Source organism: Erigeron canadensis, chromosome 2, assembly GCF_010389155.1.
Source record: "Erigeron canadensis isolate Cc75 chromosome 2, C_canadensis_v1, whole genome shotgun sequence".
NCBI classification, from domain to species: Eukaryota; Viridiplantae; Streptophyta; class Magnoliopsida; order Asterales; family Asteraceae; genus Erigeron; species Erigeron canadensis.
In genome coordinates, this window is record NC_057762.1 from 418,499 (window position 1) to 435,946 (window position 17,448).

The following is a 17,448-nucleotide window of genomic DNA, read 5'->3' on the forward strand; positions in this document are numbered from 1 at the left end:
GTGGATTAATCCTTTGAGGTGTATGAGAATGACTCGGACTTCCACTACTAGAAGTAGTATTTTGTGAAGGTCCCTGACGTTTTGGTGTCTTAGATCTATTGAAATTAATCCCCTGATCTATCACATCAGAGTCACCATATGATAACGATTTAAGTAACTTAACATAATTTTGTGCATTTTTATTATCAGGATGTCTTTTAGCATACCCCTCATAATAGTCTCTTCTATATGCACTCATAAACTGTGGTGAAGCTACTTGTTCAATTAATTTACCCTTCCCTTTAGTATTAGGAATATCACCAACATCCTTTGACTTGACTTGACTGTCATTCTTAGGATTCTTGACCTTCCTATTTGGACATTCAATAGCTATATGACCTCTCTCACGACAAGTATAACACTTCTTTGCTTGTTGTTTCCTAGATTGACCATATTCTATTTTAGGGATTGGTATACCATACTCCTTCTTTTCATTTATGGTATCAAGCGTCTGTATTGCTTCTTCCATAGTTCTTGCTGGTTTAAAAGGAGCATAATGTCTATCCTTATATGGAATTTGTTCAGCTAACCACGTAACATGAAGTTCTACACGAACTCACACGAATATCACGTGACACGAAGTACAGGCACGAAGTAGGTGATGTCGTAAGCACTAAGCAAAGTCTACTTCGTGATGACATAAGCACGAAGTGTCACACGAAGAAGAGCACGAACTAGCTGAAAATCACGAATTTCGAAACGAATTTGCAATCAATAGCAAATCAAACGATCTTACACCTTCTGGTAATCAACCTTAGTGCTCTGATACCACTTGTAAGGTACCATATTCTTGCGTGGATCGTAATAAGATGTGATTCGTTATATCAAGAGTGTGGAATCCTCTTGTCAATTAACAAGTAGTTAATCAACCTAAGGAGATGCACGAAGCTTATGGTTCGTGTATGAGGTGACACGAGTAACAAGTAGCTTTAATTCGTAAATTCGTGAACAATTCCCTAAAAAGATCTACCTAATTTCGTAGATTAGGTTTGTATTTATACTAGAATGGTATTGGGTTCGTGTGGGCTTCGGCCTTAATTAAGTATTAGGCCTGATTAAGCGGCCAATCGATATACCTCGTGCTGACGTCAGCACGAGGTCAGTTCTTCATGCTAATGACGTCAGCACGAGGTTCGACCCTTTGGTGCTTTGTTTGGCTCGTACACAACATCCAACCATCGTTTAAGTATTCTACGATACTTATAAACCTTGGTTCTATATTCTTGTACCTGCAAAACAATATATATCACACAAACACAATACAAAACATAAACAGATATAATATTGAAGTTCAAACGTAATCATTAAATATCAACACAAGTTCTTATTTAAATGATTACAATCATAGTTCCTAAAACATAAATGATAATCAAATCTATGTTGCGATTGTCACAACGAATCTGCATCTACAATAAAGCTCGGGAATCTGAGCATTATTATATCCTGCTTCCCTCCTCTTTTGTTTCATTTCTTGTCCCCTGAACTTAGCAACTATTTGAGTTAGAGACATGCCGTCGAAATTTGCTTTCTCTTGCAAAGTGGTAATATAGTGATTCCACTTTTCTGGCAAAGAGCTCAAAAATTTCTCGACCTTCTCTTCCTCATAATACGTAACCTCAAATGCTTACAACTCTGCTAGCAGATGATAATATTATGTAATTAGTTGATCTAAGTTTTCACTTATTAACCCATTAAATACATTATACTGATGCTTTAGAAGGTCTTTTCTATTCTTTTTAAGTGTTTCATCCCCTTCACAATGATTTTTTAGTGCTAACCAAAGTTCTTTAGAAGTATCAAATCCGTTAAATAAATGTAATATATCTTGTGGCAATGACATTTTTAAACATGAAAGTGCCTTTTTCTCTGCCTCATATAATTTCTTATCGGATTCAGTCATATCTTGATAAGCATATACTTTGATAACACCACTGTCCTCATATGTCGGGGCTTTATATCCTTCGGTCATACAAGTCCACATTCTAATATCGGTGAATTGCATAAAGGATTCAAATCGACCGTTCCAAGAGAAGTATTGGTCTATGATCATTAGCTTGGCTAGTGAATTACCCTTACCAGTTTCATGGTCCATTAGTATTAATTGGTTAAGATAGTTTGCACCCATTGTATATGTGGTTCAACTTATAAACACACAGCTTAGACAAGAACACGCAAACTGGGAACACACAAATGAAACTCGCAAAAATGTAGGAACACGCAAACACCAGGAACACGCAAATGGTCCAGGAATGCGCAAAATCTGAGTACACGCAAACTAGGAGAAACACGCACCGTTCAAGAAACACACAAAGTTCAAGAAACACACAAAATCTATTGAACTCTCAAAAATTCAAGAACAAGCAAAACACAAAAACACACAAATGCCTTGGTAATATCGAAACGCGCACGAAAGGTACAAGTGTTCAAGAACATGCATAGTACACTTTACAAGAACACACAAACACCACTTTCCCACAATTTCTTAGATCCCGAGCCCGATATTGCTCAAGGACACACGAGATTATGAGAAAATGTTACTAGGATATAGATTAATCAATATTTGGCAACAAGTTTGAACCTTTCTTTAAAAAACGTGCCCAAAGATTAAATTTCACCTAACTCACGTAAATAAAGGGATACCACAAAACCGTTGTCGATCTCTAACCAAGGTTATGAAAAACCTGTGGCTCTGGATACCAGTTGTAAGTCCATCTGATCTTGTACTACTATCAAACCAGAGATCGACTTAAGGATATGTCGAGGTGCGAAAATTCCTCGAGATAACCCACGGTTTATATATCTACCTTTAGATGATATATATATATCAATATATATATATATATATATATATATATCTTTTACGTGATGATAAACACTCGGGGAACGGCTCTCCGGACGCACCTTACGAAACAAGTGGTAACTTGCAATCTACGAGCCCGTTTGGGGGGGCGGGTGTATGTTTGCGGTTCATGCACGAGACGAGTATTACCCACAAGATCAACCGTGCGTGTTCTTGGTTTTCTCTCTCTAGGATTTGGTTGTTTCTCTCTCTACACTCTTGTCGGAACACGCATGACACACACCTTCTACTTATAGGCAAGGGCTATACGCGTGTTCTGAAACACGCATGCCCATGCATATTTCCAAGCCCAAGCCCATTAGGGTTTTGGCCAGTTTGCGTTTTTCTGTGGGCATAGCATACTTTTGCTTGTTTCCACAGAAACTCTCAAACCATTTGAGAGTTCTTGAGAATAAGCATAACTTTGCTTGTTTCATGGAAACTCTCAAATGAACATTTGAGTGTTCTTACTTTGACCAAGTAAGACTTTTTGCTTGTTCCTAAGAACCCTCAAATAACACTTAGGGTATGGTGAGTAGATGTATTTACTGCTGTCAAGACGCAGAACCAACATTGTTAGTGAGTTAATGTCTTTATTGCTGTCAAGACGCAGAATCGACATTAACTCAACTACTGCTTTAACTGCTGTAAAGATACGCAGAACTAGCATTAGCCTTTGACACATTTCAACTGCTATGAATACGCAGAAACAGTGTTGTCAATATTACCTATTGGAAGTGTGTATATAAGATTAATGTTCATACTGCTGTAAATACGCAGCAACACAAATATCTTAACTTCCCTCTGGTAGTATATTAAGTTAATATCTCAACTGCTGTTAGTACACATAAACAATATTAACTTAATGACTCTTTACATGTTATGTCTAAAACCTGCAAAATAAAAATAATAAACAAACACATAAACATAAGTTGGATCCCAATTGGCTTACACAAAATATGCCAGGGTAATATTAAGACAAACGGTAATTACAAGATAATTACAAGACTTGAAATTATACACAAATATATAACACATATCTAGAATGCTCGTGTCACAGAGAATCATGCACTAACATATATATATGTATATATATAGGGGTGGGTTAGATTAGGGACTCCTTAGGGACTGTTAGAAACTTGATATAGACCGTTCATTTTCATCAGATCTAATCACCACTGATCATCTCCGTCGACATCTCCGGCCATATTCATCTCCGGCGAGACTTACACATGTATTAGTACAACTTACACATGTGTAAGTACAACTTACACATGTGTAAATACAACTTACATAAGTTGAATAAAAATTATGATTCAGATCGGGCTTTGCCCTTAAGGATATTCATAAACCAAAACTGGTGGGGTGATAGGTTATAGTGTAATAGGTCATAGAGGGTGATAGGTCATAGGGGGTGACCGGTGATGGGTGGTCTACCTAAAAAAAATTGTACTTAAAACATGTGTAAGTTACTTACACTTGTGTAAGTCTCGTCGGAGATGGTCGCCATCGTCGGAAGATGATGGTGGTGGTGGCTGGAGCAGGAGGTAGAAAGAGTCCCTAAAAGTCTCTAAAATAAAAAGTCCTTAATTTAACTTTTCCATATATATATATATATATATATATGTATCTCCACTAATGAAGACCATAGATCTGTTCTTACGTATATTCGATTCATCCCCAAACACACACCGGAGAACCATTTTACGGTCATATCTACCTCATCTCAAGTTCTTCAATCAAGCCCACTTTAGGTTTTATCCCTATTGATCCACTTCAAAAACCCATCAAATATCTCGAATCACCTTCGCCACGCGATTCCCACATATCATCGTCGCAAAAAACATCCCCACCAGAAAATTAGATGAACCAACCGTTTAAAACTTTTAATCTTTAATCTATAGATATGACATTAGTACGCCAACCCTAGATCGATTTACCTGATTTTTCTTCAAGAAACCGCAAAGATCGAATCTTTCTCTTTGAATGATAATTCTTTATATAATAAAGATATAACAAACCCCCTATCCATCACAGATTTGTAAACTTGAAGTTAGTAAGGAGATTCTGGACTCGTCACAACGGCGGCAACAACCGGATTTTCAGTTAGGGTCGGCGATATGATGGTGGTTTGAGAAAGCGTTTCATGATCTGTATGTGCTGGCATCATCATCCCAAGCGACAAGAGGCTGTTGCTCTGGATATAGTACAAGATCTCTAAGTAAATATGTATTTGAATAATTGAAGATTATATGTACAAGTGTGTGTAACTGTGTGTATTCATATATTAGATGGATATGATATAGATATATAGCGATAGATACACCTTCAGTGTATATATATTATAGTGGCATGGATCGACCGTCTTGAAACCGGTATATATATATCTATATATATATATATCTATATCATATTTAGAATATGGGATTGAAAGAGTATGATACTAATGAATCTGGGTTAAAGCTCAACCTCAGTAGTATTATAAAAATAAAAGGAAAAAAAATTGGTGAATGGTAACCTATAGATTAGCCAGTTACATACATCACATAGACACAAATACATTTTTCGTTGCATTGCATAGACAATTTTAAAGAAGGTTACATTACATAGACATTTTGGCTTAGTTAGCTACACTTAGACTTCATTATCCCTTAAATTAACTAATAGGTATACCAAAGTCTTATTCCCGTTAAAAAAATATACTCGTATTACACACAAATTATTATAAGCTATAACGTTTGCTTGCTAATAAAAAAGGGCAAAGTCGGAATACTCTGTTCATTCCTAAAGAAATTATCAGGATCGGCCATAGTTTTCACATTCACCAATCTCTCAAAATTAGTCTCTTTGAAATACTTGACCCCATACACTGCCCCTTCAGTAAAACTGTTGTCCCCAATATAATTATTATTAACTCCAATATCCAAATCCCTGAAATTCAAGGAAGCTTCTCTAGGGAACTTTGACACAAACGGCGTCGTGTATTCATATAAATCCCTAGCCATGTTTACATAATGGTTTGCTTCATCGACACCATCTTCTTCCCACTCCACCGTGTATGTGACCTGGGCTATGTTCCCATCTCGATGTGGGAACGGTTTTGCAAACTCGGATATCTCTGCCATTCTTCCACCATAAGGATTGAAAGTTAAAAGCGGCCGTTCTAGCTCGATCATTTTCTTGAAGATTAACCCCAACCCTGTCTTGGGAATAGGTTCTTTGACGTAATCGGATTTATACTTAGAATGAGTAAGATACTGCGGGATTCGACTTAGGAGAATCGAGTCTGGCGAATTAGGGGGGAAGTTGTTGTACCATTTGATTGATTGAATCCAACTCATTTCTTGACAATCTGATCTTTGTAACCCTAATTCCGGAAAGCTTTCATCCATTATAGTTATTAAGGTGGTTGTGTCGCCTAGAAACAAACTTGAAAACGAAGCACGTATCGTTTTCACACCGTTTGTGTCGTTCACAACGTCTAAAACCATCCGAATATAAAGATTATTGTCTAGTTTGTCCGCGACTTGAAGCCATCGGTGAGCGACGCTGGTGACATTTTGTTCCGAAATTCTCCTCACTTTGAAGACGGTAACGCTGGCAGGAACACGAACGAGGCTTATTCTGTACGAAATGACCACGCCGAAGCTCACTCCACCTCCCCCCGTGATCGCCCAAAACAAATCTTCACCCATGGTTGCACGGTTTAAAAGTTTCCCATTAACATCAACGAGTTCAGCATCGACGACATTATCGACAGTTAGACCGTATTTTCTCATCAAATTACCATAACCACCGCCACTAATATGACCGCCAACACCAACCGTGGGGCAGAATCCTGCAGGGAAGCCATGAACGCTGCTTTTTTCGGCGATCCTATAGTAAACTTCTCCCAGGGTCGCACCAGCTTGAACCCACGCGGTTTCGTCTTCAATCGACACGTTGATGGACCTAATATTAAACATATCAAGGATAAAGAAAGGTTGGTAGGCAACGTAGGATAGACCTTCAAAGTCATGACCGCCACTTCGGACTTTCATAAGGAGTTTGTGTTTTTTGGCGCATACAATGGAGGCTTGAACATGGGAAAGGTCTAATGCTGTGACGATGATTGCGGGTTTTGGAGTTGTGGACTGGTTGAAACGGAGATTCTGAATGTATGCTTGTAAGACGTTTGGGAAGAGAGGGTTGGATGGAGTGTAGATTGCTGCGGTTATCGGAGTAGTAAGTTGTGTTGAGTTGATTAGGCATTGAATGAAGTTTTGTTCCGCATTACTAGTATTTGAATAAGATGCCAATAACGACTGGCCAAAGAGGAAGAGAATTGTCAAGACAATAATAAAGAAAGTACTCATTGTTGTAATAAACATACAATATACATGAGATGATCATATATATATATATATGGATTAGTTTCCTGGAATATAACTATCTTTGACCGAATGTCTATAGTAGGAAAAAACTAAAGTTATGTGTATTGTATGTAAACAACTTGAAAAAATGTTTATTGTATATAAGAAAACATACGTAGCAACCATATACAGATGTCACTTGTCGGATTGTAATTGGTTGAAACGAAATTCTTACATAAAATAAATATTATTTCAAAGTTGTTTATATATATATATTTGATGTATATATATACCTTTGAATGTGGAGGACCATGTGGAAAAATTCTCAACAATTGTGAAATGACCATCACAAATCTATAAAAAGAAAGCTATATGTTGTTTTTTTTTTTTTGTCGGTGTAACATAAATTGTAACTTATATCAAAAGCCAAACTACTTTTTTTTGTGCATGTGGTTTTCGAATAATTATTTTACATCATCGTCGTTAATTTTTGTCTAAAATCGTCCCTGTGGTTTGCATTTCGTCCTTGGATCCGTTAACCCCCTCACGTGCCTTGCACGTGATCGTGAGGGGCATATATGTCTTTTCACCCATTTGTCCCTATGGTTAAGTGCGAAATTCATCCATATGGTTTGTCGTTTTTGCATTTTCCATCCTTGTATTTAACAAAACTCCAAACAAAAATTTAATCAAAAACCAAAACAAACTCAAATCAAAAACCTATATATACACCTACATATGAAGATCTAATTTAATACCGGCGAGTACAATTAATTTAATTAATTAATTTATTTTTTTTTAAAAGTTATAAACCTTATTACAATTTAACGAAAATAGTCAAAATATAATTACAATTCATACAAAAAAAACCCCAAAGAGATACTTTATAACAAAATACAAGAAAGTTCGCAAATTACAAAAATTAACAAGTATTATAAAATTAATTTTTAAAATAATTCAAAAAATAAAAAATGTGAATACCGGAAGTACCGGAACGGTAATACCGAAAATATCATAAATAGTTGTACCGGGTTATCCTCCGATACCAGTATTACGGGTAACACTACCGGTATATAAAACATTGTATGTGCATGTTTGCATTTGAAAGTGATTGAGCAGGTCCTCAAATGTAGGTATATAAGTTTTTGTTTTTTTTTTGGATTAATTTTGTACGATAATTTTTGTTTGTATTGTTTTTTTTGAAAATTTATCCTGGATTTGTTATCGACGAGGATTAAAAATGCAAAAACGATAAACCACTGGTACGATTTTTGCACTTAACTTTATGAAAAGATGAAAATGCCCCTCACGTGACTTGCATGTGAGGGGGTTAACGACGAAGTTATAACGGCATGGACAAAATGCAAACCACAGGGACGATTTTAGTCAAAAGTTAACGTCAGGAATGAAAAATACTTATTCGAAAAACCACAAGGACGAAAAAAGTACTTTGGCCTATATCAAACAATAGTCAATCTGGCAGAGCACCCTTTACAAAATAATACTAGCTTGGACTCTCTCAAATAATTATTTGCTATCCCTTACAAATATTAAAACTTAACAACCTTTTTGGTTGATGGTTCACCTCAGATACCGCTTTTTGGACAATGTAAAAAGCAAGGGATGTTAAAATTTTGAAAAACACTTGTAGGATGATTCCTTCTTGTTTGTACACCGAACCGAGGTTAGGATGAAGATGGGGCAATGGGCATTTTGAGGTTGTTCGTTGGCGATTCCCCAAAGGTAAGGTTTTAGCCTCTTTACGCCAATCGAACAAGATGAAGATGATGTACTGTAAATGTGTGACCGTATGTGTGTGTAAATGATATGATGCCCCCTTTGGAGGTTTCTTCCTTTTATTTAAAGGGAGGATTAGCACGGGAAATAGTTGGCGCCATATGGACTTTTTCTCTAGGGTTTCCTAGGTCTTCGATCCTCTCCAACCATTTCTTTAATTATCTGCCTATGACGGAGGAACTGAATCCCTGATTTATAGGTGATTAATTCCTTTCATTTTTATTTATGCAGGCGTCTAATATTCCTTCGTGCCACATTGTATTATGTTGATGTGGGCGGCAAGCTCTACGTAGCATAGGAGGGGTATACTATCAAGCCCCCCAAGTCCAAGGGGACGGGTTTTGCAAAATAACCGTTGCCTTGGACTTTTCTTAACGTCTCCCATTTTTGAGGGGGTTTTTCTGAAAATGTTGCGATACTTAATTTAAATTGATTTGAGGGATATTTAAGTGTGGTACATGTGCACGTATCTCAAGGTGAGCTAATCGACGGTTCTGAAGCCCATGCAGCCGCATTTATAAATTGAATTTCTTTTCCATTCTTCTTTTATTTGAAAAGATTTTTTTCTCTCTTTCTCTCTCCCAGGGTTTCTGGCGTAATCTTCTTCCAATCATTCCTTTAGGTACGTTCCTTTCTGCTCGTGTTTTTTTAACTTTGCCATTCTTGTAATCGTTTTGATGTCGAAAACTGGCATTAAAGTGACTGAATCGACTGTAATCCGGTCGAAGTTAGAAAAATTTGTAGATAAATATTTCCCTGGGAAAATAGCATCTTTTAGGCTTCCAGTTGATAGGGAAACGATTCTGACCTCACCAGTGGGGTATGTTAGATTATTTTGATATGCATATCTCTATTGTTACCCCATTAGGTTCGTCTAGTGTAAGTCCCAAATATATAGTAAGATATGACCCGACTGGCAAGTACAATCAAATTGGAAGCAGGCCAGTTTGATGTATGATCTAGATATGGATACAATAAGAGTGCAGAAAGTAAATAACTTAAATAACAAGTGCAGAAACTATATAAATACTAGATATAGTCAAATATGTAGCATTGAGACACTTAGTATTCTTTTCAATGTATTTTCTTTATTGATATAAACAAAATACAAGGATTGTTACGAAACAAAGATAAACACAAGTGTGTAAATTTCTAAACAATCCCGAAATACAAGTGATCTAATAACTTGGAAATACTCGTAAGAATTGCTTAGAGTATATCTCACAAGTTGCAGTGCAAGAGTTTCTAACATTTTGCAAGTTGTGTGAAGTCTTGTATTTATAGGCCAAGATGTCTTGATGGCATGGCAGATGGTCGTACAAATACGGTTGGGTGCGTTTATGGATTTGTAGGTCAAATCCATAACATGCTTATTTAAGGTAAAGTGTGTAACTTTCTTTGATGTGACTTAGCACACTTTATTCCCAACCTTTTACTCAAACTAGCACTTTACAAGGTATAATGTTATTAACCGGGTAAAGTCCGTTAAAGTACTTTAAAAAGACTTCCTCGTAATCAGTGTAAAAGTGTTGTAAGTACTTTTAAACCGAGCTGCTTCAGTTTCGTCTTCAGATAGAATCTTCTCTGAGATGATTCTCTTCTTCAGTCTTCGACTTTAGTCTGACTGTCTTCAGTGGTGTTGTTTATGAAACTGAAGTGAAGCCTCAGTAAGCTTTATTCTGAAAAGACTTCAGAATCCTAAGTAAGCATCTTCACTGAACTTCAACTATTTTTGAACAAATCATACTTGGTCGATTTTCGACCCAACAAATTCCTCCTATTTGTTTTAAAATAGTGCATGCATTTTAGACTTCTATCTATACAAGTTTGTAAGTCTATAAATGCAAGTCTTGGCTTAAGTTGTAAAAATTTTCTAAGGACATCTCATAGATCATTGATGTCTTAAATTTTTTCTTGTGATTTTTCTAACTTAAACCTACTTCTATCAGTTGATGTAACTTGCACATTTATATGATACTGAGATCATTGTTTTGTTACAAGTACATAGAGATGAAAAATATTTACAAGTACAAATACAATTTGAAAAGTAAAGTGCTTCTTTGCTGGCCTTGAGCCTGAAGGTGCATCAGTAGCTTTCCTCTTCACTGGTGAACTTCTTTTGCCAAACAACCTTTCTTCCCTCTCCACCTTTGTCTTCATCTTTTGTTGAATTCTGGCCATCCATGCACTAGTCAGGTGAGATTTAGGCATCCCTTCAGAACATTGATCATCTCTCTATGCTCAAAAATCCCAAACTCGTGTACAGAAACTTGCTTGTACTCTTCTTCAGCTCTGCCTTCTCTCCTTACAATCAAATCAAATAATCTTAGACCATCTTCCTTGATAATCTCAATATCCAGAATCTTTGCAGGATTGGACCTGTGCTTCATATAGTACTCATATTGATCTCTTTCATGTTTATTCTGGATCTGAGCAACGTCTTCAGAGATTGGTTTGAATGTGGAGAGATCTGCATCACGAATTTGTTTTCTTGATGATCTTAGACCAGTAAGCTTTGTCTTTGGGGGTGGCTTGTTCAGAGATTTCTCCACCTTCAGAACTTCTTCCAGAATCGCTTTTCTTTTCAACTCCATTTCGTCCATTCTATTTTTTACCAAGTCTTCAATGGACAACTTGAATGTGAGACTTTCCAGCTTCTGTTCAAGAGGTGAGTAATTCTTCCCACTCTCATACTCTTCAATTTTTGCCAAGGCTTTCTGCACTCTTGCGTCATTTTTGATTTTCTGATATCTTTCCAATGGAAGACCAGAAGATGCAGCATCGATATGATCAAGGGTCCCCATCTTCAGATGTTGTTCCCTTTCCTTTTGTCTATTTTCCCTCCACAAAACAAACTGATTGGAGACTTGCTTCTTCAGAGCCTCTAATTTCTTGATATCTGCATCAAGGTTATGTAGAGGGTAGCCTTGTTCATCAACCACAAGTCCAGAATCCTTTGACTTGAGTTCTTCAACCAAATGGGCCTTGCCCTTATCTTTCTTCACAACTTCCACTTCAGAGTGTTGTTCCCCCTGAGCTTGTGCAGGGGCACTTGTTTTGGCCTCAGCACTCTTCTTTGTTACTTCAATCATTTCCTGAGTGCTAGACAAGAGACCAATTCCCCCTTTGGGGACCTCTACATGCATCTTTGCATATGCATCAATGGTTTGTTTCATGCCTTTAAGAGTTTCCCAACTCTGCTGTTCGAGGCAATCACAAATGCCTTTGCTTATTGTGGAAAATTGTGCCCTTAACCTAAATGAGGAGTTAAGAAGCAACTTTTCATGTTCTTGTATATCCGTGAGCATTTTTCTATCATCATCAGAGAAGGAAACTTGGGTAGGGTGAACAACAACTGGTTCTTTCTTGAGAAGGGTCAGAATTTCATTCAATTGCTTTGACTGGTTCTGAACAGTTTGATCAAGGCTTGACACATAATTTTTTACTTCATTAACAACTTTTTCAACCTTATCATTTGTATCCTTTGTGAGTTCAGCAACCATCAATCTGACCTTCTCTTCCACTTTCTCTGCCACTGAGACTGAAAACTGAGAGATGATATCCCGAGAGATTGTACATTTCAGCTTCTCAAACACACTATCACCAACAGAAGAACCAAGTGCTTTCTCATCAAGACTTGGCTTCTTTACCAACTCATTTACTTCTTTCCCGACTGTCAGAACATCTTGCTTTATCAATTCAACTGAGGATGTCAGATTTGTAACAACAGCATTCTGAACATCCCTCTTATTCAGTCTGAAAGCTTCTCGGATTGCCTTGCTAATGATGTTGCAATCAAACACCAACTCATTCAACTTCCTAGCAACCAAGCCCTCATTACCTGCAACTTTCATAAATTCGGTGCCCATAAAGATCTGAGCACCCTTAACATCTGCTAGAGACTTGGTGTTGGCAGTTAGAGATTTGGTTAAGTCCTCAACCTTTGAAAGAAGGCTTTGGACTTTGGTATGTTGTTTCTCTAATAGTGCTTCCATGCTCAGAGGAGGAGGAGGAGGTTGAGAAGAAGCAGAAGCAATGAAAGGAAGTGTATGAAGACCAGCCAGAGTCTTATCCAGTATAACATCTGAAGGACCCTCAGATTCTATCTCAGAATCGAGCTCCTTTTCTTGATCTTCTGGTGCATCATAATTCCTTCTTGGTGGTACATCATGAATTTGGGGGTGAAGGTGTTGGAGTTGTGGTGCGAATCGTGTAGAAGTAACATAGGCAGGTGTAGAACCTGGTGGAAAATAAGGATGTTGGTGTGAAAGTGGAGGTGTTTGATATGGTTGATCAATTTGTAGAATTTCTTGAGCATTTGGGGGAGGAGGCATAGGGGCGTTCAAGAGGTTGAAGGTTGGCTTAGAATCCGAATGATTCTCCTCCAATAAGCCCTCATCAAACTCAAAATCAGCAAAGGAATCAGGATTCCCTTGAATTGGCTCATCTTCAACCCAGATATTAGTCGTGGCTGCTACCTGATTAGACATGCCCTGGCCCAGATTACTAGCATCTAAACCAGCACCTGGTTCAACAACTACAGAAGTGTTAGGCTCCATCGAAACATCTTGGCCTGCAATAATCGATACCGTGGTTGCCTCAGTAATTCTTGTGCTATCTCCAAGAATCCCTTCATCGGCCGTAGAACTTGAAACATTAGTTTCTCTGGGTATCACCTGAGACACATCAACAGTTTGTGCAATAGGAGAGTGTAAGATTTGTGCATTTACAGGGGGTGCATGTGCAGACTTAACTTCTAATGTGTGTTGGGCTGACACACTTAAGTTTTTTTTCATCATCTCCTCCTAAAGAATCTTTGGAGATGGTTGCTTGTGGGTTTCCCATTTGACCTTCTTCTGAATCCTGTTGGGAGGATTCAGAAGGCTGAGTTTGGGTACTAATATCCTTGGGCTGTGAGAATGGCTTAAATTTTTAAAGTTTTAACAAGCCCTTTGGAGATCCTGAGGGATCATTTGGGAGATCCTCAGGTTGGTCAGTGGAAGAAGTGGGTGGCTGGGTGGAAACACCTGTTTTAGAGTTAAACAAGTGACTCATTTTGCCACTAAATGCACCAGTGGGTCTCAAATTCTTTTGTGACCCGCCCAGTGATCTTTCTGAGCCAGCCGATCGTGCTGTTTCAGTTTTATTTAATACCTGAAGCATTGCAGGAGATAACTCAGGTTCATCATCAGATGTGGAGATCTTGGAGAGGTCCTTGCAGAATTCTGTCTCAGAACGCTCCAGAAGATCGTCAGAATAAACATCTCCCAGAATATTGATGAAACAGAGACTTAAAAATCTTGGGAATGCAACATGGACACTCCTTTTTCCTTTTAACTTCGACACCAACTGAGAGAAGAACATCTCGGCATCATCACAGAGTTGACTAACACTGATCAGGTTATATTTAAAACCATTCACATATGCAACTCTGGTGAATTTGACTTGTCCATTATTCAAAACACCATATCCGTTAGTTTGTCCATTTCCATCATTCCCAAATGTTATCGAGGGCCCTTCTTGCACCCTAAATTTCTCTAGCAGGGTCTTGTTACCAGTCATGGTCCTGCCAGCAGCGCTGTCAAGGTACCATATATACTTTTTGCAGTCTCCCTGCACATACACAAAGATTAGTTCGACTTGGGAACCCATCTTTTGATAGGTTCACTGGACTTTCCCTTAGCAGTCTCAGATTTCTTTGGTACATGAGGAAATGAAGGATCAAAGGGGATCTCAGTCATTACTTCAGATGACACAAAAACAATTGGTTTAAAAGGGGTTTCAACCTTTTTCTTTTCCTTTTTAACAGAATTATTCTTAAGTTGTTTGGAAAAAGGTTTTGCATTTTGCTGTGGTTTTAAAGGTGTTCCTTCAACATTTTTTAAACGGGCATTGCAACTTTGCATTTACCTTGGTAGCAATTGGAACTGACTTTCAAGCCTCAACAAAAGTGATTCTTCATTAGACACCTAAGCCTTACTAGAATCAGAGGTAGATGGCTTAGTGGGGGAGACAAATTTCTTCTTCTTTTGGTTTTTTGGAACCTTAGATGAGGATTGAGGGGATTGATTCTTTTGTTTCTTTGGTTTAGCAATCTTTTCTGAAGCAGTGGTCTGGGCTGCTTCAGATTTTCCCCCAGAGAGTTCCTGGGCCTGGTTAGTGTTAGTCTTCTTTTTGGCAATTTCTTTAAAAATAATTTCTGGTTTCATTTGTTTTGGAAGAGCATCTAAATCAGTGATTATAGATGCTACATGAAGCTCACCAGATTCATGTGCAATTTTTTGTTTATTAAGAGTGCTTTTAATTGCAGCATCTGGTCTGGAAGCATTCATCCAAGATTTAATTACTTTTTCTTCTTTTTCAAGAATATTTTGTAATTCCTCTTTTTCAACTTCCAATTTGGCAACCAAAGACTGATAGCTTCTCAAGGCCTGACTGGCGTTCAGTTCAGAAGTATTTATTTCAGACATTTTTAAACTTTCTGAGCACACAGTCTCTACAAAAGAAATGTCGGCCTCTATAAGAACTAAAAGATCAAGTTTAAGTTCTTTATTACTTTCCTCACCAAAATTACTAACCTTCTTCATTATAATGTCCACCCAACGACCTGATTCGACATCAGACTTCACAACATGACCTTGATCTTCTCTTTCCATGAAACACATGTCCCTCACTTCTTCTTCATCATCTGAGGACACATCAGAATCTTCCCATTTCTCGGTGTTCGCGATCATACAACTATTGTTGGAAGAGTCTTGTGCCATGAGAGTTATGTGTGCCTTCAGTTTCTTGTATTTGGCCTTATACCCGTCATCAGATTTTTGAAAAATAGAGTGGTTAGGGGCAGATGACGATGAGGGTTGACTAGATCTGCATTCTTTTATGAAATGTCCTTTCTTTCCTCACTTAAAGCATTCAAGATTGGACTTATCAAAAAAATCAATGGATGCAAATTGTTTGCCAGATCGATTAGATTTTGCCTTAAAACGATTAAACGTTTTAACCAGCATGGCAACGAGATCATCATTGTCATCCTTATCACATTCATGTGTTACATAATCAGTATTACTAGTTTTCATTAAATCAACCACTATCTTCTTCACTGAGTCACTTTCGTCACTCTCAGAAGATAGTAGGGCAGTTCCATGTGGCTCAGAGTACTGAACCATTGCAGTATTAGTAGAAGCATGATTTTTGGCATCTTCCTCAGCCACAGCTCTCTCAGCTTTGTTCTCTTCAGTATAACTGAAGGCTCCATATAAGGATGCTAGAGTGTGACTGTGCAAGGTTTTTCCTTGTCTTAAAACCAAGATTAAGTTTTCCCATTTTGATGGTAAGATATCACAAAACTTTTCCAAAAGAATTTCTTTGTCTTTTTCAACACCTAAAGCCTTCAATTGATTAACTAGAATTGTAAACCTGACATAAGTTTGAGTTAAAGATTCAATTGGATAAGCAAAGAAAGCTTCATATTTCTTGTTTAAAGAAACCTTTCTTGTGACTACAGTCTCATTTGTTCCTTCAAACTGTGTTATCAGTTCCTCCCACATTAACTTAGAATTGTCAAGTAAAACCAAGGTGGGTTTGAGAGACTCAGGAACTGAATAGAGAATCATATTCTGAAGCTTAGTATCAAGATCTACCAGCCTATGATCCTCCTCAGGTCAATGATCCTTTGGTGTTAACCTAGGAGTCCCATCGGCATTTCTGACAACAATAGAAGCATTCATGGGGACAAAGGGACCATCTTTCAAAATGTCAGTTAGATGTGTTTCAACACTAACAATATACTTAATAATGCAAGCTTTCCATGTTATAAAAGAGTCACTATCCCCACTGAATTTAAAGGACAGGATTTACAGGAAAGTCAACATGAACATTGCGTTGTGGTATATTATTGTCGATGTTTGGGGCTAGGTTACCATTAGTGTTAGTTTCATTTGGGATTGGTCCACCATCTTGCTATCCAGACATATCTACAGATCAAAAAGTTAGAAATAGCAGTTTACGTTATATAACTTTAACACCGCTCTGATACCAAATGTAAGTCCCAAATATATAGTAAGATATGACCCAACTAGCAAGTACAATCAAACTGGAAGCAGACCAGTTTGATGTATGATCCAGATATGGATACAATAAGAGTGCAAAAAGTAAATAACTTAAAGAATAAGTGCAGAAACTATATAAATACTAGATATAGTCAAGTATGTAGCATTGAGACACTTAATATTCTTTTCAATGTATTTTCTTTATTGATATAAACAAAATACAATGATTGTTGCGGAACAAAGATAAACACAAATGTGTAAATATTTAAACAATCCCGAAATACAAGTGATCTAATAACTTGGAAATACTCGTGAGAATTACTTAGAGTATGTCTCACAAGTTGCAATGCAAGAGTTTCTAACATTTTGC

The 17,448-nt window shown here is 37.4% G+C and overlaps 1 protein-coding gene and 1 pseudogene across 1 annotated transcript; one reads left to right on the forward strand and one right to left on the reverse strand.

Moving 5' to 3' along the window:
• LOC122586630 overlaps nt 1-17,448 on the forward strand; it is a 218,981-nt pseudogene that overhangs the window by 193,334 nt on the left and 8,199 nt on the right.
• LOC122586439 (berberine bridge enzyme-like 8) lies at nt 5,428-7,249 on the reverse strand. Its single transcript, XM_043758429.1, has one exon. The coding sequence runs from the start codon at nt 7,246-7,248 to the stop codon at nt 5,608-5,610; it is 1,641 nt and encodes a 546-aa protein (XP_043614364.1). The 5' UTR covers nt 7,249; the 3' UTR covers nt 5,428-5,607.